This window comes from Saccostrea cucullata, unplaced genomic scaffold, assembly GCF_032062105.1.
Source record: "Saccostrea cucullata isolate Sc308-1 unplaced genomic scaffold, CSIRO_AGI_Scuc_v1 ctg237, whole genome shotgun sequence".
Classification (NCBI taxonomy): domain Eukaryota; kingdom Metazoa; phylum Mollusca; class Bivalvia; order Ostreida; family Ostreidae; genus Saccostrea; species Saccostrea cuccullata.
The window spans coordinates 312,944-334,358 of NW_026931975.1; the positions used below are offsets into that span (position 1 = coordinate 312,944).

Genomic DNA, 21,415 nt, shown 5'->3' on the forward strand with positions numbered 1-21,415 from the left:
TGATGGACTTGATAAATTAAAATCTAAGGAATGGATAAAATAAATGGAATATTACTTTACATAACACTGTTGTGTAGAACTAAATAATAGAAAATGCTGTTATACTATTACAATTTAAGGACCCCCCCCTCCTTCCACCCTTTTCTGTAAAATGAAAAGATGAAGATCATGAACAGTGGTTGATCTTTTAAAAAACAGAATAAATCTGTGAAAAGTTCACAAAACACAGACCCAGGAAATTCCAGAGGTGGGATCAGGTGCCTAGGAGGAGTAAGCATCCCCTGTTAACTGGTCACACCTGCCTTGAGCCCTGTGTATCAATAAAGTACATGTAAATGGAACATCCCATAGTCAAATTCAATATGAACACAAGGGCCTAACAATTTCAGACATTTGAAATGTTAATTGTAACAACACATTGTTTAATATTTTTAAATAACCAACACAAACAAATACAGAAATAGTGACTTCTATACCTTTTATTTCAAAGAAAATGGACGGAATGTTTTCAGATCACATACAACCAAATAATTTCCAATATGATATGTCATAGATTAAGATCATCCAAAATAACTGTACCAAAAGCTGTACAGGCAAAACAACATTAAAATAATGTCAATTCAGATCAATTTCTCTCTCTCTTGTGTCCCCTAATGACAAGTCCATCACATGACCAGGCGATCTTCCTCCAGCACAGCGGGGGGCTGCTCCCCATAGACACCCCCTCCCATTCCTCCCCCGAAGCTCCCGGACAGCTCGAAGCAGTGCCTTTTACACTCCAGGAGCCTCTCCACGTCCTTCCACATCTTCATCTGCCTGAGGCTGGGGCCGTGGTTCTCCCTGACCGTCTTCTGCTGTTCTCGCAGACCTTTACCTAGGTTCTCCTGCTCCTGGATCTTCCTCTGGTAAAGCTCTCTGTAAAAGATTAAGAAGAAACAGGCATTATTAGAGACCCCTGTGTACGACTGACAAAGCAGACAAATTTAGTGTCTAGTGTTAATAATTTTAAGAGAAAAAGCGATCAAATAGCACTACCTCATAAGTGTCAACTTTAATCAGTATCCAAGTTGAAAAGGGGGAGAATATTTTTTTAAACATTTTTTTCACATTAGCCAGAGAATCCAATATACTAAAACTGAATTATTTTAAACTAAGACACTAAAATTGATGAATATTTTCAAGTTTCAAAAGTGAATCCAATGATACAGAATGGCAGAATCAGAGCCACATCAGGTATACTAAATGTAGCAATCTTTTGAATGCCATTGTTTGTCCAATCTCATGTAGGGAAAAAAAAGCATGTCTACCAAAAACAAACATCAACACTACCTGTATGTCTTTTTGCGAGCGTAGGGATCAGCTGATGTGTAGGCCTTCATCTCGTCAGCCACCTTCCTCTGTTGTACCTCCACCATCTGCATCATACAGTGGAGGTAGTGGTAGCGGGACTCCTCCTGGGAACACTCCTCCTGATAGGCCCGCACCTCCTGTAAAAGGAAAATCATAAACATTAATTAGGCAAAACAATCATGTCCGCACCCCCTGTAAAGGAAAAACCATAGGAAAATCAATAACGCCCACACCTCCTGTAAAAGGAAAATCAATTAGGCTTCCACCCCCTGTGAAAAGAAAATCACAGGCAAATAAATAACGCCTACACCTTCTGTGAAAGAAAAATCACAGGAAAATCAAATAGGCCTGCAACTCCTGTGAAAGGAAAATTTGGCACATTTATCAGGCAAATCAATTAGGCCAAAACCTATCATGCAAATCAACTGGATCAAAATTTCCTGTTAAATGCTAATTAGGAACATTTCTGGGGCTATCAGGCAAATCAATTAAGACCTGAACTTCTTGTCAAATTCAAATAAGGCACACAATACAAAATCTTAATATGGATTACGTGACTGATGTATATAATTTATTATAGAGTAAGTAGGAATCAACAAAATTAATGTCATACTGATGATACGAATTAATTTATTATATTATGTCAAGAAGTTTATGAAACTGTGTTTGAATTGACTGGGCAACATGGGATCCTATTTCATAGCAAGAAGTGAAGGTGTCCTGAAATAAGGGTCAACGCTGAATTTAATCTACTTGTAGATCACTTTACATATTTTAACATTCATAGGTTAATAAGTAACAATTCTGAACAAATCAAAACTCTAGATTCCCAATTCCTTTAATTTTGGATAAAAATAACAAAAATATTTCACAGAATGTCAGAACAAGTGAAAATTTGAATCCTTCAGGAAATAATGTTTATCCCTTTCAAAATACACTGAAAACCATTTTCTTGTTTTCAAGTTGAGTATCTTTTATTTATTCATACCAAACTACAAATCTGCAAATTAATTACAAGGTAGAATAGGATGAAAATCAAATGATGAAAGCAGATATTTCCATGAATATCACTCATTTTTGTGGGGATTTTTCATCGTTTTCGAAGTACGAAGATACCAACAAATTTTTGTCCACAATGAAATGTAATTTCTCGCATACATGACTACTCAACGATTTCTTCATCCACAAAATCAAATCCTTTCGAACTAATATTTTTGATACATGTACAGACCACAACATTTTACCTGTTCTCAGTAATTATCTTAACCTGTATACAATAATTCTGTTTACCTGTTCCAGTTTAGCCATGTTGCTCTCCAGGCCGGCAGCAGCAGTATCATAGGCCTGCTTCTTCTCCGTGTGTTGGTTTGTCAACTCCTGTAAAAAGAAGTAGTAAAATTTCATAACTTTTTTCCTTATTTTGGCAGCCTTTTTAAAATAAGGAATTATAAATTCAAAGATTCTGCATCATAAAAACTGGAAATTGGCATGTATAAGCATATAAGAGGTGCAAATTTTTTTTCACTTCTTTTGTTTTCATAAGAAAAAATGAAGGGTACCCTTTTTGCCCATTTTGAAATTAAAAAAAACAGTGTTCATATGCCTGACAAAAATATATTTGGAAATTGGGAAATTAATTGCTGATTTTCATAAATAATTTAAAGTGTTTTATTTCATTCATTCAGCTTGACTTCAAACACATTCACATACATGAGCAATATACCTATATCTTCCCCCACATAAATAAAGGAAAAAATCACACATTTATTACATCAAAGCAACACTTTTATTTATCATTACAGTCATAAACTGGTTATCAAACATTTATACATGAAGGCAAAACGTGAAACTGTTTTCCCTATGTTTATGTCACTGACTTACATATTCATGAGTAATTTATTCTCTTCATGACTCACAAATATAGATATATCCAATCTGATCAACAGGGAACCCCATACTAATCTGCTTGTATGAATATTTCATGGAAAGCGGAGAGATGAGAACAGATTAACTTTGACATGTAGATTTTTTTTTTTACTTTATGTATGTATATTTATAGACCCTGAGTTATTTCTTTATTGTGAGAATAAAACACAATGGTTTGTTTTTTCTATATTTATAGAAAGTTTTTACATTCCAGCACGAAGCACTGTCCTATAGTGCCAATCTTTTTCAATACAAAATTTACTATTGTTGACTTTTATTGATGCAGTTTTCTTACAAGTTTAAAATAAATTTACTTACATAACTTAAAATTACAATTTACAATCTGTATTTTAACACTCAATTTGAAATCATCTATGTGTATGTATTCATATTTCATAAATTTCACATTTCAGGGAAGATATCTAAAATGGAGTTATATGTCTTCATTGTCTTGATAACTTAGTTAATTTCAATTTAAAATTTCATTGATATAGTAATGTGGTTATCATTAAATTTCAGTTTTAGTGATATGCTAATATGATTTAAATTTTATGATTTTGATGTTCTTGTTGCTATGGAGTTTGTTGGAAATAGCAGTAGATTAACACGTCATTGAAATTTTATGCTTCACTTTGGATGAATGCATCAAAAAACACTTTTTAATTTAAGTAAATTCAATGTTATTGATGTTTTTAATTTGACATGATATATTAATCACCCAATAACCAGAAGTCTCTGTCGAGACTGAAGCTCTACTGGTTTGTACTTATAGCAAAGGAAGAGAAAAGTACTTAAGCAGTTGGAAATTGAAACTTTTCAACAGCAATAAATAGAATAATGATCCTTGATTAAGTCTCTTTATGTTCTTAGTGTAGTCTACTTGTGTGCCAAGTTATATTGAAATCAGACTAAAACTGTAGGAGGAGTAGCATTTTGAAAGAATTTCACAGAAATTTCTATTTTTAGTAACCACGGCAACACCGTTCATCGAAATCAAAAACCGATATACAGAATTGTGTATCTTAGTGTAGTCTACTTGTGTGCCAAGTTATATTGAAATCAGACTAAAACTGTAGGAGGAGTAGCATTTTGAAAGAATTTCACAGAAATTTATATTTTTTGTAACCACGGCAACACCGTTCATCGAAATCAAAAACCGATACACAGAATTATGTATCTTAGTGTAGTCTACTTTTGTGCCAAGTTATATTGAAATTAGACTAAAACTGTAGGAGGAGTAGCATTTTGAAAGAATTTCACAGAAATTTCTATTTTTAGTAACCACGGCAACACCGTTAACGAAATCAAAAACCGATAATCAGAATTGTGTATCTTAGTGTAGTCTACTTGTGTGCCAAGTTATATTGAAATCAGACTAAAACTGTAGGAGGAGTAGCATTTTGAAAGAATTTCACAGAAATTTCTATTTTTAGTAACCACGGCAACACCGTTCATCGAAATCAAAAACCGATACACAGAATTATGTATCTTAGTGTAGTCTACTTGTGTGCCAAGTTATATTGAAATCAGACCAAAACTGTAGGAGGAGTAGCATTTAGAAAGAATTTCACAGAAATTTTTATTTTTAGTAACCACGGCAACACTGTTCAACGAAATCAAAAACCGATAAACAGAATTGTGTATCTTAGTGTAGTCTACTTGTGTGCCAAGTTATATTGAAATCAGACTAAAACTGTAGGAGGAGTAGCATTTTGAAAGAATTTCACAGAAATTTCTATTTTTAGTAACCACGGCAACACCGTTCATCGAAATCAAAAACCGATACACAGAATTGTGTATCTTAGTGTAGTCTACTTGTGTGCCAAGTTATATTGAAATCAGACTAAAACTGTAGGAGGAGTAGCATTTTGAAAGAATTTCACAGAAATTTCTATTTTTAGTAACCACGGCAACACCGTTCATCGAAATCAAAAACCGATACACAGAATTATGTATCTTAGTGTAGTCTACTTGTGTGCAAAGTTATATTGAAATCAGACCAAAACTGTAGGAGGAGTAGCATTTTGAAAAATTGTTTACAGACAGACAGACAGACAGACAGACGGACGGACGACGGACGCATTACTATCGCATAAGCTCTTCTGGTCTCTGACCAGTAGAGCTAAAAATGAAACATGAATGAATTGATCTTTCAAATTCAAACAAAATTAAGTATCAAGATCTTAACACTTTGGAGGTTTAAGCTTCCAGTTTACAAGCCCTTCAGGCTTGTTAGTTGCAAATTTCCACTTGCCAGCTAATAATTCTAACGATATCATGCCCCCATCCCATAACATCAGATTTGTTAAAGACTGGAATTAAGAATTTAATTATAGACCATCCACACGACACCTACCTGATTAATTATTGACCACCCCCATGACTCTTACCTGAGCTCTCTGTCTCATTGGTCTCAGTTCTTTGATTATCGGAGCCAGGGAATTCTTCTTGTTAGCGATCGTCCTGGTCAGTCGCTGAACCATCTCAGAAATATCCTCCAATGTCTTTCCTTTCCTCTCGTCCAGTTCACTTTTGACGGCGGACACTTTCTCCAGTTCCTCCTGGGTCTGACGATACCCTGTCACTCCTTTCTTATTCTCCACAGCTTCCTGTAAAGACCAATATTTACTTTAAAAAACATCAAACACATGTGTGTAATACAAATATGGGGACAATTTCAGAATACAATGTACTAACAAGTGGACGCAAATATAATGCATCACAGGAAAAAAATAAAATTTGAACACTTATGGATTTATGCTGCATAATTTTTAAGATGTACGTTCTTATAAATGAACCCTAACCTTTTCATTCTCTAGCACTATCAAAAAGACCACAATACATAAAGAATTCACATATTTTCTATTTTAAAAAAAAAATGAATTAATGTCTGATAATTCTTGACCCGTTTTTTTTTTAAAACAGAGAAAAAAAGCCATAAGAGACTCACCAGACTCCTAGTTATAAATTCATCTCTCTGACGTAAAATCTGCTCGGTGCGAGACAGAACTCCAAACTCAGCTCTGATTTCGGCAATCTCCTGTCTCTTCTTCTTGTAGATAGTGCTCTTACTTCTCAGTTTGTTTACATATCTTTTAAACTAAATCAAATAAAAGAAATAATCATCTCATTCAAAGTTTAAACAAACATGGAAATCTTAGACTTACATCAGTTCCACATGATCTGAGAGAGTTTACAAGTGTCCTTTAATCTCTAATGCATCTTTACCAAGTTGGAACCTTTAATACCATTTTTGGATTGAAAGGGGGACTTCGGTTAATGATAACCTCTGCACTAATAGCAAATGACTGACAAGGAAAAAATCTAAACTGAAGCAATAATTTGAAATTTGACATAATGTATGAGGCATGTTATAAATCAACGTGTTGTCTACATGTGGGTAAAACACATACGAGTCAATGTAATCTACATGTCTAAGCCACAACTCACAATACTGTATACAGGGAAATGAAATCATACAAAGTGGGTGAATTTAAAACAGGACAAATTAAGGACTCCCTTTAGGACTACCCCACCCCACATAATCCACCTATGTAATACTTACATCCTCTCCCTTTAGGACTTCCCCACCCCACATAATCCACATGTGTAATACTTACATCCTCTCCCTTCAGGACTTCCCCACCCCACATAATCCACCTATGTAATACTTACATCCTCTCCCTTCAGGACTTCCCCACCCCACATAATCCACCTATGTAATACTTACATCCTCTCCCTTTAGGACTTCCCCACCCCACATAATCCACATGTGTGATACTTACATCCTCTCCCTTTAGGACTACCCCACCCCACATAATCCACCTATGTAATACTTACATCCTCTCCCTTCAGGACTTCCCCACCCCACATAATCCACCTATGTAATACTTACTTTAGGATTCCCCACCCCACATAATCCACCTATGTAATACTTACATCCTCTCCCTTTAGGACTTCCCCACCCCACATAATCCACATGTGTAATACTTACATCCTCTCCCTTCAGGACTTCCCCACCCCACATAATCCACCTATGTAATACTTACATCCTCTCCCTTCAGGATGATACCCCACATAATCCACATGTGTGTTACATCCTCTCCCTTTAGGACTACCCCACCCCACATAATCCACCTATGTAATACTTACATCCTCTCCCTTCAGGACTTCCCCACCCCACATAATCCACCTATGTAATACTTATATCCTCTCCCTTCAGGACTTCCCCACCCCACATAATCCACCTATGTAATACTTACATCCTCTTTCTTCCCCACCCCACATAATCCACCTATGTAATACTTATATCCTCTCCCTTCAGGACTTCCCCACCCCACATAATCCACCTATGTAATACTTACATCCTCTCCCTTCAGGACTTCCCCACCCCCGGCTTCCTTGGCGGCCTCTCGTTTCTGCTCCAGCTCCATGGACATTTTGTGATAGGAATCACGCACCTCTCTGAAGTCCCTCAGAGCACCCTCCTTCTTACTAGCTATAATCGCAGCCTAGGAGAAAATAAGAGGTCTTGATTACATTCACGGATTAGGCCTATTCTATCAGCATACAATGACTTTTCTTCCTATTCTAGAGGAGATGGACAAAGGATAATATACAAATGTAAATTAAAAAATATGAGATTTTGTAAATTTCTTCATCAAATCAAAAAGATTTTCTGCAATAAACTTGAAAATTGAATTTAAAAGAAAATTTAAAAAAAGTTAAAATTTTGCGCTTTTGTGCAATTTCCAAATACGAATAAATGATTGAGAAAAGCTGCTTGGTGACCAAGCTGACAAAGATCACCCTGACCTTCTCTTTATGTATATAAACCTGACAGAGACACAAGGATTTATTGCCCTGTATAGAGATCTGATTGAGAATTGACTGACCTGCTGCTTGAATAGGGCTGATTTGTTGTCAGTGGGGTCCTCAGTCCTTAGTTTCTTCTCAACAAGTTGTTTTATCTCCTCTGTCAAGTCTGCTATCTAAAATGAATTTGTTGAAAAAAATTTCAGGTTGATATAACAATTTTTTTTATAAAAATCCTAACTCAATAAAGGATCCTTAAGAATAACAGCAGGATAATCAGTGCCATAATAAGAAGCACCCTTATACTAAATTTAAAAATCTGCTCTTCAAAAGGAGAGACACAGAATCTGAATGGGTAGTGATGAAGGGTTTTTCAAAGATTCAAGAAATTTTTCTATTGATTCTTATTAAGAAACAACCTAACACAATTTTTAAAAATTTCTTCATACGAAAGATAACCAAATTGAATGAAAATGCTCTCACATAATTTCTTCGAATGCATTTCATAGCATAGCTATGAGAGATCTTATGAAATATATAAGGAAAATGTAAAATTGAAATTCATTTGAACATGTAGTACATGTTGCACACTTCATATAGAATGTTATATGCTTGTTTTAACTAAGGACTAAGGGAAGTAACTCTTTCTTAACTTTGAGATTGCCGACATTTTTAGAGGTACAGTCATGTACACTATGAATTAACATGTACCTGTGAGAAAATGATTTCTCATACATTATGCATTTTCTATCAATATATTGTGGACATTGGTAAGCTATATATGATATGGTTTATTCCAAATTTGAAGGAATTTTCTATTTATTTCTACAAAATTACATAAAACTAAATTAAGAGTATCCATGTACCTGGTCATGCAGTTTGTCTAGATCAGACTGTCCCATGGCAGGCTCAGCTACCACTTTCTGAAGGTTAAGAAGAATTTTCTTCTGCTGTGCTATCTCTTTAGGCATTTTCTCTGTCACTATGTATTTGTTAGTGTGTGTTTCTTCTTCCAGTCTCTGCAGCATCACTATAATGAAGATAAGCATTCAATAAAAATGAGCATTTAATGAAGATATAAGCATTTAAAGTACCACTTATAAAAGAAAAACTGTTAGTTTGTGAATGCTGAAAAAATTTGTATTAACATGAATACCAATTTATCAACTCAGTTCAAAAAATTTTGGTTATCAGTGAAAAAATGCAACCAAAATGGGTCGGGAGTTGGTTGTACACAATGACAAAAATAAGCACTGACACTCTCTGCCTCTTCACAATTTATTTTAATTTGCAATAGTCAATATGGAATTATATGCTACTGGACCATCTTTTCTACTAGTAAGATGAAATTTACCTGCAGGGTTGGCCCCTATAGCTGCTTGTCTGGTGTCATGTAACTGTGACTGCAGTCTCCTGATTTTCTGATCTTCATGTTGAATCTTTAAAAAGAAGGCATATATACAATGACCATATACTCTGCCTTTACATACATGTTATGTAAAGGCAATGTAATTTTTTGTCTGGCAATGTGACTAGATATCATGTATTTAACAACTTTTCACATTTTCATATCAATATAGGGAAAAAATAATAATGATAAAGATGTTACTTTCTATGCATGGAGACATCACAATCTATATCAATTACTGGAATCCCTTGAATTCATCACTGAATGAAATATTAATCAATGTAAATGACCCCTGGTCAAACTGACCAGTGTGGACTGTTCCTGTCTTTGTTCAGCTAACTTCTTCTCTTTGTCTCGTTCAAGTCTCAAATTCCTGGCCACATTCATCATAGTGGTGGAATTAGGATGAGACTCCACCTATTAAAACAGAAAAATAAATTGTGTTGGATATTTTAATGTAAGGCTTTTAATATTTTAGTATTAAACATTTACAATTAACAGGTCACAGTGTAATAGAGATAAAGATTATTTTCCTTTGGTAATCAAATCTTAAAAAGAACTTCTAATGCACATGCAGTGTAATTGTTTACTACACTTATTATGGACATATACAATACCTTTCTTTTGAGTCTTTCTACTCGTTTAATCAGCTGTTCTTTCTCTTCCTCCATGTTGGAGATGTCCTTTTTGATTTCCCCTGTGTTATATCCCGAGTTCTTCAGACCCTCTGCCTCTTTGTGCAGCTCTTTGAATTGTTCCATAGCTTCCTCATACTTTAAAATAATCAATAATAAAATGTACTTACACTGAACAACATAAGAAAAATATAATGTTCTCTTCACAACATGCAAAATATACTGTCAAATTATTTCTTTCATAATTGCATGCACTGAAAAAACAAAGTAGACTTATTAGTTGACACAAACCTGTGCAAAGAGATCAGGAATGGGATCCTCTGCCATGATCTCCGGGGGACATCTACCTTCACCAAAAACCGGGCCAGGTAAGCTCTCTTCTTGAGATCTGGTATCCGCTTTAACAGCCATTCCAGGATGGGATAAATAACTAACTTGTCTCCCTGCACTAAGCCACTTCTGAATGATTGCCTGCAAGTTATGTTCAGAAGTGTTAAAAGAAGAAAAGCTACAATATTACACCCCTACCAATTTCCTTCTTCATATCATATGACAAATACATGCACTTCTGTTATATCAACAACTTAAAGCTAAATAACTATGTAACATTTAAAAGTGTTTTTTTTTTCATCCAATGATAAATTCATTTGTAATTAACTAAGTACAAGAAATTAACAGTTTCTCATTTTATTTTATGCTTACTTTATGCTCTATGTGTATAAAATTACTTGTAACTGTTTCCTTTACCTTATCAAATCCATATACAAGTAACACAGAGAGACTGAAATTGTATACTTACACATCACTGTAAAAAAAAAAAAAATAGAAAAGACAGACATATTAATAAAACATATCAAAAATTATAAGACATGGATATATGTTTTCATGTAGGTAGATGCATTACATTTTCCAAGGAATATCGATTATACAGAATTTTAAATTATAAAATGCATGTATGTATTCCCTTCATTTGTGTTAAGTCAATGTAAAAATTCATTTTAATTTCGATTTCAATAATAGCAAGGAAAATGACATCAATCTTACTCTGTTGGGGGTTTATATTTAAGGATCCTCAAGGTGTTAAACATTCTGACTGCAGTCTGATCAGCTGATTCCTCCCGGATATCAACTTTTTGCTGTAAGTCAAAACATGATTAAACATTTAAATTCATTAACACTCTTACAAGTATGTGTGTACACGGTTGTCCCTAAGACCCTGGGAATTTCCCCACCTATAATGACATATGAAATCCCTGGATATTCTTGAATCACCCCTCATGCCCCTGTTAGGGAAGGAACCCCATGCCTTTCTACTTTTTTAATATCTTGCTAGTTGTTAGGGACAACCCTGCACAAATTCTAAACGATTTAAAAAAAATTTTAATTCTGGTAAATTAAAGTCATGAAGCATAAATAGTCAACTAAAAGTAAATGATTATTGTACTGTAGAATTAACCTTTGGATCAATAACACCCAAAACATCAGTCAAAACTTGGAGAAGTTGTAAAGGCTCCAAGGAATCAAATGATATCAAGTTATAGGTCTTGCTGAATGGCTCCTTGGCCAATTCCTGGACAATGAACTTCAATTGTTCACTCATCTTTATTTCACTGCTGGATATTCTGAAATAAAATAAAACAATTGCTTTTCACAGAAACTAGATTACTGCATGTAGCTGCTGTACAGTCTAACAAACAGTCATGGCTGTTAATTCTAAGAATTCTAAGAAAATGGCCATTATTATTAAGCTACATTTTTCGTAAAGTGAAACCAAACATTTCATCTAATAAATGACAGGACCAGTCAATGTAATCTCAGCGAAATGTCCTTGGGACTAAAAATTTTGTCTGGAATCCCTTGTCGGAGAGTCAACATCTCAGCCCGGTGTCACACAAACTGATTCAGGTTTTCTTGCCCTGATTTTGTTTGTTTCAATCAACACAAGTTGAAATGAATTAGCTGATTTTGTTTAAAAGGTTTAAATCCAACAAAATATAAAGTTGAATTTTTTTATTTGTTTAAATGCAGCTTCAAATACTTCGTTCTCCTCCTGTTTCCTATAGGAATTTATTTGATGCAGACTATTGCTGGAACTCTTCAGCATTGAAGGTTTAAACAAATTGGATACTGTAAACCAACTATTATTTGCATCATCTTTTATTAGCGATTTGTCAGTTTGAAATCAATCCGCGACAATTAATTTTCATGAATAAGGAAACATTGTCTACAAAAACAAAGCAAAATAAATGATTCATGACGATTAATATTCGCAACCTAACGAAGGTCGCAAAAACTCGTGAATATTTCTCACACACGAATAAAATTTGGTTTACAGTATATATCTATGAAAAATCAACAACTTTATATTTTGTTGGATTTAAATCTTTTAAAGGTAAGAATTAGAAACGAAAGTTTTATAGTGATAGAGACCTAAAAGGAAGTTGAAGTGGGCAGCTAATTCATTTCAGCCGGTATTCATGGAAACAAACTGTCGAAGTCGGGGCAAGAAAAACCGAATCAGTTTGTGTGACATTGGGCTGAGATGTCCTAGGGACACCAGACCAAAATTTTTAGTCCCTACGTCATCTCGCTGAGATTACAGTCTATGCTTAACTAATTAAGTCACCAGACCGTTGGGTTTTACTGGTAAAGTGTGATTACAATAAGTAAAAAAAAAAGATTCTAGAATTGATTTTCTTTTGAAAAAATAATCTGAATTTACAAGTACCATGCAATCCTATTTTTTTACTATTGGTTTACTCTTCAGAATTTTTGTTTTCTAATCAGTCCAGAAACAATGTCTTTATTTACCCATAAAGCTTTATGTAGCCGCTCATATTTACCACTCAACAAATAAAAATAAATTATTGAACTTAAAAAGGGGGGGGGGGTACTATCTTCATCAAATCATCAGACGCCACACGTTACTATGGACAATAAAAATCCTATAAATATGAATTGCTGCAATAAAATTGATGTGAAAATTTAATTGTCATTGTTTAATTAACAAAGTATTTGACTTCTATGAAATTGTACAATTTCTTACCATAGAAAATGTGTGATTGTTGCCACTTTTTGCTGTTTTTTTTCGGTCTTCTGAAAATATGCAGATCCCCGGATGAACACAGAAATTGTAGAAATATCGATCCCGATTTAAATAAAAATTTAAATCGGGTGCGGGATTCAAATCTATTGAAAAACGTGTACTTCCTGCTAGACGAAGATGTCTTCAAAAAAGTCTGCAAAGGTATTTTATGTGTACATTCTTTACAAATACATTTTTTGATTTCATAGGGCATTCATTTCAGGTTCACCGAAAACAGAAAGCAGAACTTCAGTGCTTCAAGTCCCTGTTTCAGAGGACAATCAATGTTATTGTTTAAGATGACATATGGAAGTTATCCATATTTTTTTTAACCATGTTTATAACAGGAAATTCTTGTTACAATATCTAAAACAAAAATATTTTGTCAGGAATAAAATGACTTGCTCTCAATTTTGAATACAAGGTAGAAAAATACTCTTCCTTTTTTCTTGATTTAACAATTTTTGAAAATAAAATTACATGTACATGCTTCAATATTTTGTATTGATCTGGGATTCAGGGATCATGATTTATACTAGTCAAAAATAAGCCATCTCTCTAGAAAAGCCTTCATCACATTTAAAACATGGCTCGAATAGTTGCAATATAGTGAAGAGTAAATCTTTTCCGGTGTAATTTTGAAGAATACCGAGGAGTTGCACTGGAAATAAAAACCATTTTAAATATCACATAGTTGCCAACTCACCCGATTTCGTCGGGTCACACCCGATTTTTCAACCCGTAACCCGATTATTTTTTATGACACGGCGGGTCATGCTTATATTTTTGCCGAACAACCCGAAAATCTCCCGATTTCCGGATTTGGTTCGTAAATTAGGTTGCACTTTTAACTTCCAGTTACAACCCACGCTTAGATCTACGTAAACAATGCCAATGGATTAATTATCTTTGCAGGTGTAAACAATTAACTGGGTGTTGTTTTGACAAATCAATGTCTGAAGTCAATTAAAATGGCTTCCGATAGAACTAGATCGTTATCAGGGCCAACAGGAACAAATTGAACCAAACACATGTCTCTAATTGAACCAAGAAAAAGAGAAACGATATTTAGATACATATCAAGGAATTTTGGGGGAAAAAAATTCATTCTAGATAAAATAAAGTGATCAAAGACAGTGTAGGCCTAACTTCAAATTTAAAACATGTTGCAGTAGTTAATTAATTAAGAGAGAGGTAAAATAACTTCAAAAATGAAATTGGTATACTTTCAAATTTAACAGAAACTGAAAAGGCTTTTTTAAAAAAAATGCACATTCTGACTTCAGGTCAATACTGAAATATGAAACCTTCAATTTTCATTTTTAACATGTAAATTAAAGCAAATTATGTATGAATTTTTTGTCATAGTAAATTAAATCCTTTTTCAATAAAAGAATTCTCAATACACAAATACTTTGTATATATGTATAAAATTTAATCATGGTAAATATGTCGTGAATGTCGTTACGCCTTATGACCAGATTTTTTACTTTCCAAATCTGGTCATGACCAGATTTTTACATGCTGGAGGTTGGCAAGTATGATATCATGACAAACCTTTTCAGGCTTCTATATATAAAACCTTTTTCTTAATAATCATCCATATAAATAAAAAAAACAGCACTTTATAAAATGTTTTTTTCTCACCTCAAATGTGCAGATTTGACATTTCGAACATCCTAGATTGTTTAATATTGTATTTTATGCATAGACTAGAATTATCTGCCCCTACTGATTTTGCTAAATAGCGATAAGCCAACACACGGAATGAATTCTATTGTTATACCATATTTGTAGAAGTAGCAGTTTGATTATAGTTGTTCTATCTAATCATGCTCAATTCATGCTAATTGTGTAAATACAGATGGGCTCTTAATTATTGTCAGCATACAATCTTGAAGTGCATGAAATTTTTACAGGTTGTTCGTTAGATGTTTATCATAGCTGCATCTATATACAGAAAGTGCAAAATTATTATTTTTTAAATGTGAATTTACAATGGCAGTGTGGAAAATACTTTTTATACTAGGAAGATTGTACTTTCTTTTAAGAATGGTGAGGAGATTATTGATGAAAAGGACCAAAAGGTTTGGCAAAGTTCATTTCATGCATGTATTGTTTATTTTATGGTGACAGAAACATTCAAACACATATGTATACATGTAGCCACCAATTCTTTGTTCAGGTCAGACATCGAATCTATAGCTTCAATTATTTTTCAATAAGAAAAATGTGTTTTTATGAATTTTATGGCCTTTAAGCCTTTTGATATGTACATAAGCTCAGGGGAAAGTAGTTTATTTGTGCATGTTTGAATGATTTTCAATGTCCCTGGTATTTGTGCTGCCATTATATACCTGTATACCAAGTGTTTTGGTAGTTGACTTTTTGCTTTGGCATGTTTCCCATGTGCCATGATGAAAAGTGCTTCAGGTACTGCATACAGTTCGTGTTATGGATGTTAAAAATGTACTGCAATGCTGCATAAGTGCCCGTCATTGTTGAAGTTTTTAACCCACAAAACAGATAATTTATTGTCTAATTAAATGTTGAAATTTTACGCATGCTACCTTAAAGTTGGTTATGGGAATTAGAAAACTGTATTGGTGGTTACTGGATAGTTAGCATGGTTAGTTTTGCCAGCGGAATTTAAAGAGATAAAAAAAGACAGAATTTTGGATTACAATGGTGACCACTGGTATTTGAAAAACTGATATACTGTATTTTGGATTGACTTTTGCAGATTGAGTGAACAATATACCTGTTAATGATAGGGCTGTATCAATATATCGATATATCGATACGTATCGATTTTGAAAAATAATTTCCAATTATGACATACAGTTTTTAGTCTAATTCTGTTAAAAAGATGGGAATTTTAATCACCAAAGATTACATTTCACATTTCTAAATTAAAAATGATCAATAATTATATAATCACTGATAATTATTAAGGAAATAACACAATTTTTATAATTGATATAAAATACACAGACTATGTTATTTTAATATGTTGATTTTACAGACATTAAAAGTTTAAATTTGAAGTGTTTTTTGTGATGAAAATGAGTCAAGAACTTTAAAATGGGTAATAAAACACTAAATTAAATTATAAAATTCATCCATTAAATGATTCATAAGCCTTTTTTTATTAACTTTTTTTAGAAACCAATATATCGCATATCGCTTTAAAAAATATCGTATCGTATTGTATCGAAATACTTTGTTCAATACACAGCCCTAGTTAATGATACTATTTTGTTAATTTGACTGTAGTGGAACATTGATGAGAAACCAGTGAAGATTGATAAATGGGACACAGCAGCTGTGAAGAATGCTCTAGATGATGCTGCCAAGAAGGTAACCAAAATTTGAATATTAAGATCTCCATCAGAGTGTTCAAATCTAAGTTCTTGACTGCTTTCATCTCTGTCTGTATCAATATAAACTATTGGGAGGGGGTAGGTCTAGTATAACAATAATCCATAATGAATGTATATTAAATATGTATATACCTACTCCTCATATTGATCTTAATATGCTCACTGATTTTGGAGTGTATACCAAAGTTCCAAAATACTTTTTTGAGTAAAGCATGCTGATTTTTTTTCATTTTCAAGTAAAAGGAACACTAATGAAGGAGATATGACAACATTTTTTTTTCACCATTAATTCAAAACTGTTAGATACTGTAATTTTATTTGGATTTTTCAATTCTGAGACAGTGAGTGCTATATTTGTTTCTGAATGTAACAAATTATAAAATGTTGCATATAGTGCAGTACATTCTGTTCTTTGAATTTTTTACACATCCATTGTCTAATACAACCATTTGTTGACTGATCTAATATGATGTCTTACACAGGTGTTGAAGGAGAAGTTTGGTTACGTGGAGTCACACAAGCTGATGGACCTCCGTCTGTTGATCTGTACCGTCGCCGTGGGTTTCTCTCTGTTCGCCCTCATCTGGGACTATCTCCGGCCATTCCCCGAATCTCGACCCATTCTCATCATGTGTGTTTTATCGTATCCTTTCTGTCACCACAACAGGAGAGAAAAATGTTTATCTGGATATTTTAGCTTGAATCCAAAAAAATACAATCATTAAAAAATAAATGATTAGCATCTTTGTTTTTGAAAATGAGGCATGTACCATATCACAATAAGTATGGCACTGCACATTCACAGGGGAAATTGATATTAATGAAATAAAAGATGTAACAGCTGTACAATGATTATGACATGATCAGGCGAGTTTTCCTTTGAAGTATCTGCCTTCTAGAGTTTGTCAAACTGTATTAATTTGCTCCACAAAAGAGCAGTACCACTGACAGTTAATTTGAAATGGTTTATTATTGCTGCAAATTCAAATTCTTCTACAGTTCAAATGCTTAATTTAGCATCTTATTTCATTCTAATGTTCATAAATGGCAAGGTCTTAGTGTAATAATTTGTGTTTTTTTATACACACACCAGGTACTGCATGTTTTGTTTATATGTTTGAGTTTGCTCCTTTACCCAGTGTCTAGATACTTTGTGTTGATGGGAATACTGACCCTGTACACCACCTATGTGGAGAAAGGGATTTTTCTGGTGGCCCTCCAGAAAGACGAAGCAGGGGTGGATCCAGACAATAAATGGGAGTTGTCCTCACTGTTAAAAAAGTAAGTTATAAAAACCACTCAGTGTGTGTATTGTAAAATGTTGGCGTCTTTATGATAGTGAGGTTTAGTAGACAAAATCTGTGTGCCAATTGATAAATGTGTATTACAAGTAAGGATTATGCTTTCTCTGTTTATCGGTGTATAGTGCATACATTTGCTCGGAAATGTTATGAATGTTACATGAAATTTATAATGTATATCAAGGTCAAGTGTATAAGGTATATAAAGGTCAAGATTTTATGTATTTAATCTCTATAAAATGATTCAGTGATAATCTTTTAGATCTTTGGTGTTTTGCTATAAATCTTTAGGAATTAGAAAAACACACATCTTTACTGAAATTTCAGAATTGTAAAACTTGATATTGTAGAAAGTAGGTACACATTAATGTTAGATTCTCTATGTTATTACTATGCCCCCCTTTGATGAAGGGAGGGCATAATGCTTTGCTGCTGTGTGTTGGTCGGTCTGTTGGTCCATCATCAGTTTCCGCTCATATTTTGCAATGGTTGCACATATTGAAATAAAGTTTGGTATACAGATTTATCATGAGAATATCTAGGTCAACGTCTGTTTTGGGTTTGATCGAGCCATTTTGGACAGAGTTTTGCCCCTTGGACTTTGTAAAATGCCAATAATTTGCAGTTTTAAATTATTTGGGGGAGGGGGGCATAAGTGTTTTACACATCTCTTGTTTACAGTTTTATATAAATTATTATGCTCTATTTATAGATATGATGACATGTACCACCTCACCATGACCTTCACAGACGGAATCACAGGGATCCAAAGGTCAAAGGAATTCTCCAAGTCTGTCGCCAGCTACTTTGATGAAAATGGAACATTATGTTTCGATCTCTTTGAACCAGAAATTAGACTTCTTCATAATCAAATTTCAGCAGAAGGAAAGAAGGACTAATTTAGCAATGAACATCTTATCGACTTTTCATCCTGAACATTTCTATGGCTATAGGCTTTAACATAATTCATAATATATTTTGGACATTATTTTTACAATGTTGTGCAAAAAAACGTCTGATTTATCTGCATATAAGGAGTGGTGCTGAGCATTGACTGGGTAAAAGGGAGATTTCATTGTGTTGTGTCATAGATTTGAATGTTGTATATTTTTTGTCTGAGTGCTCTTTATGTGAATGTTCATTAAATATGGTACATACTAGTCAATGATGACTTTTTTTGGAGGAAGAGGATATTTACAATTGTAAATAAAATTCATTACACCAATCAACATGATCAATGCTTTTGTAAATAAAACTGCAGTTAACTGTAAAACATACTTGTACCTGTATATAACAGTGTGCTAGGGATAGATCATTTTGCTTCACTATAAGAATAATTCATTATATTTGTTAAGTTTAAAATATATTTTTTTGTGATGTTCAATAATAGGAGGAACAACAATTTGAAATCCCTTCTATAATTATATTTTCATCAAGGTTAAAAGTGCTTTTGCTATATTAGCATCAGTTACTATATTATAAGTTTTTATCCCAGCAGTTCATTAAGACATTGAATGTCCAATGAAATCATATTGTGATGTTAAATAATAGAATCTTTATTACATATTGCCATTGTGCACCTCCTATTTTACTTTTTATAACATATATTTTCATAGCAAAACATGGACACTGCCATTTAAACAGGGCAATTTTTAATCTTATTTTCAATTTAGGATGGGTACTTAAACAAGATTTGTATTTGAGTTATCTTTCTTTGTGTTCTAGTATGACCAGCAGCCACAGAGCGAAAAAATGTCAGTCTTGGAAATTAAGAAAATAAGGGGGAGCGGCGCAATATCCCTAAATATTAAAAAAAAAATTCTTGGGGAAAGATACCAGTAAACACTTTCCAAAGTCAATTATTGTGATGATTGACAACCCCCCCCCCCCCCCCCCACCCTGACCCGATCCGCGCATGAGTATGCCCTGACTATAGGAGGCTTATAAGTAGGCTGTCTTGTTCAATTTGGTGTGCATTTTATTGTATATAATGAAGAAAATGTAGATTGTTTTGTAATTTACACACTTCATGAGAATTACAGCAATTGCAACCGCATGTTATGATCCATCCAAATATAAGCAATCTGAAAATATTACTGAAAATGCACATTTTTCTACTAAAATTCATTCATTTCTTGGTGACACAGGGTATAGAAATTTTTAAAAAATTCTTATGAGTTCTACTTTTATTGTGTTATACTTTTAGAAGAATTTTGAATTTTCATGTTTTGAATATACATTCACATGTTATCAATTTTTCCTCTTATAAATATTTTTTTTCTGTGAACAAATTATTTTTGCGTCTTTGGCAAGCTTACTGTGTGTATTTTAATGTCCCAAACTGCGTGTGTGGTGTAGATACATGTATATACCCAAATTGTAAATCACAAGCCGATTTCCTACACTTTCATGTTCAATTAAAAAAAATATATATTAAATTAATGAGGTATGTCAGTGGCGTATAGTCCTTTCTGCTAATGAGTAGGCTAGGGTGAACTCACAGATTTAACTGAGGTGCAAAGTGTGTGTAGACAAGGAGCTTCCTCTCAAAAGGTATTGGGGGGTGTCAAAGGGAGCATATTTGCAGACTCAGACATCTACAGTTTTAATTTAACCAGTGAAAACAATAGCAGAGACGTATTTACAGTTCAGTTATATCGTGATGTGAAGACCACTTAACAAAACTGAGAACTATTAACCTATCCTTTAACTCTGCTTACATGTAGAAAATATGGAAACTTCCTGAAACTGAATAATTAAAATTCGATCAATACGTTGAATTTCCTACTAACCAAATATAAGTCGTTATCAATTTCGTTTCCTGCACTTATTATAAACTTCTGTTGCTTTCGATGAAATTTCTGAAACAGACTTAATATGAATAACACTTGAACTTTTGCTCAATTTTTTTTTCAGCTAAGGGAATACTAGCAGTTTTCACCTTCAATAAAAAGGAAAACTGTAAACATAATCGGATATATGTATAAAAGTACAGATTGCAAAGAATGTTTTTTTTTTTTTTTTTTTTTTTTTTGCATTTGCATTTGCAACAAAATAAATTAATAAGTACAATTTATTATCAACTTCCCGCCCCTTTATCTAACCAAATTTTTTATTCCTAAAATAGAAAATGATGTGTAGGCTAAAGCCTAATTTGTCTATATGGAATGTACGCCACTGCATGTCTTTATAACAAATATAGTAGAAGATATTCATATTGCAGTGTATAAAATTTTCCGGAAAAAAATGTGAAAGGAAAGATTAAAAAATATCCACCTGTTTTAATTTGTCATTTTAAATAAAAGCTAGAAGTTATTGGAGTGCAAATGTACTAAAATCAATTACAGAGACTTTATTTTCTAAGTAATCTCTCCAAATGATATGAAATTTACGTTAATAAGGTCCCACTCAACCGATACTGATGTGAAACAGATTTCAAAGTTGATCCAATAACTTCCTATAATCGCGATAATGTAATTCATTTCTCTGGCAAAGCGCACCCCTCATTATTT

At 33.4% G+C, this 21,415-nt stretch overlaps 2 protein-coding genes across 3 annotated transcripts; one reads left to right on the forward strand and one right to left on the reverse strand.

The window, feature by feature from the left end:
* Window positions 1-461: 461 nt before the first annotated feature.
* On the reverse strand, window positions 462-13,255 carry LOC134234148 (intraflagellar transport protein 81 homolog). The gene is given in 17 exon segments (XM_062716207.1): window positions 462-915; window positions 1,330-1,487; window positions 2,641-2,727; window positions 5,667-5,885; window positions 6,227-6,376; window positions 7,641-7,787; window positions 8,172-8,267; window positions 8,958-9,121; window positions 9,446-9,530; window positions 9,806-9,916; window positions 10,117-10,272; window positions 10,426-10,475; window positions 10,478-10,605; window positions 10,934-10,939; window positions 11,179-11,270; window positions 11,591-11,756; window positions 13,181-13,255. Coding segments are annotated over 16 exon segments (2,043 nt in total). The 5' UTR covers window positions 11,735-11,756; window positions 13,181-13,255; the 3' UTR covers window positions 462-665.
* Window positions 13,256-13,261: 6 nt separating this feature from the next.
* On the forward strand, window positions 13,262-19,068 carry LOC134234146 (signal peptidase complex subunit 2-like). Of its 2 annotated transcripts, XM_062716205.1 has the most exons (6): window positions 13,296-13,381; window positions 15,271-15,306; window positions 16,496-16,579; window positions 17,085-17,245; window positions 17,749-17,883; window positions 18,616-19,068. In XM_062716205.1, exons 1-6 carry the CDS (start codon window positions 13,358-13,360, stop codon window positions 18,800-18,802), a joined length of 627 nt encoding a protein of 208 aa, XP_062572189.1. In that variant the 5' UTR covers window positions 13,296-13,357; the 3' UTR covers window positions 18,803-19,068. The 2 variants fall into 2 exon arrangements, with proteins under 2 accessions (XP_062572190.1, XP_062572189.1); XM_062716206.1 differs by lacking the exon at window positions 15,271-15,306 and having other exon boundaries at window positions 13,262-13,381.
* The last annotated feature ends 2,347 nt before the right edge of the window (window positions 19,069-21,415 follow it).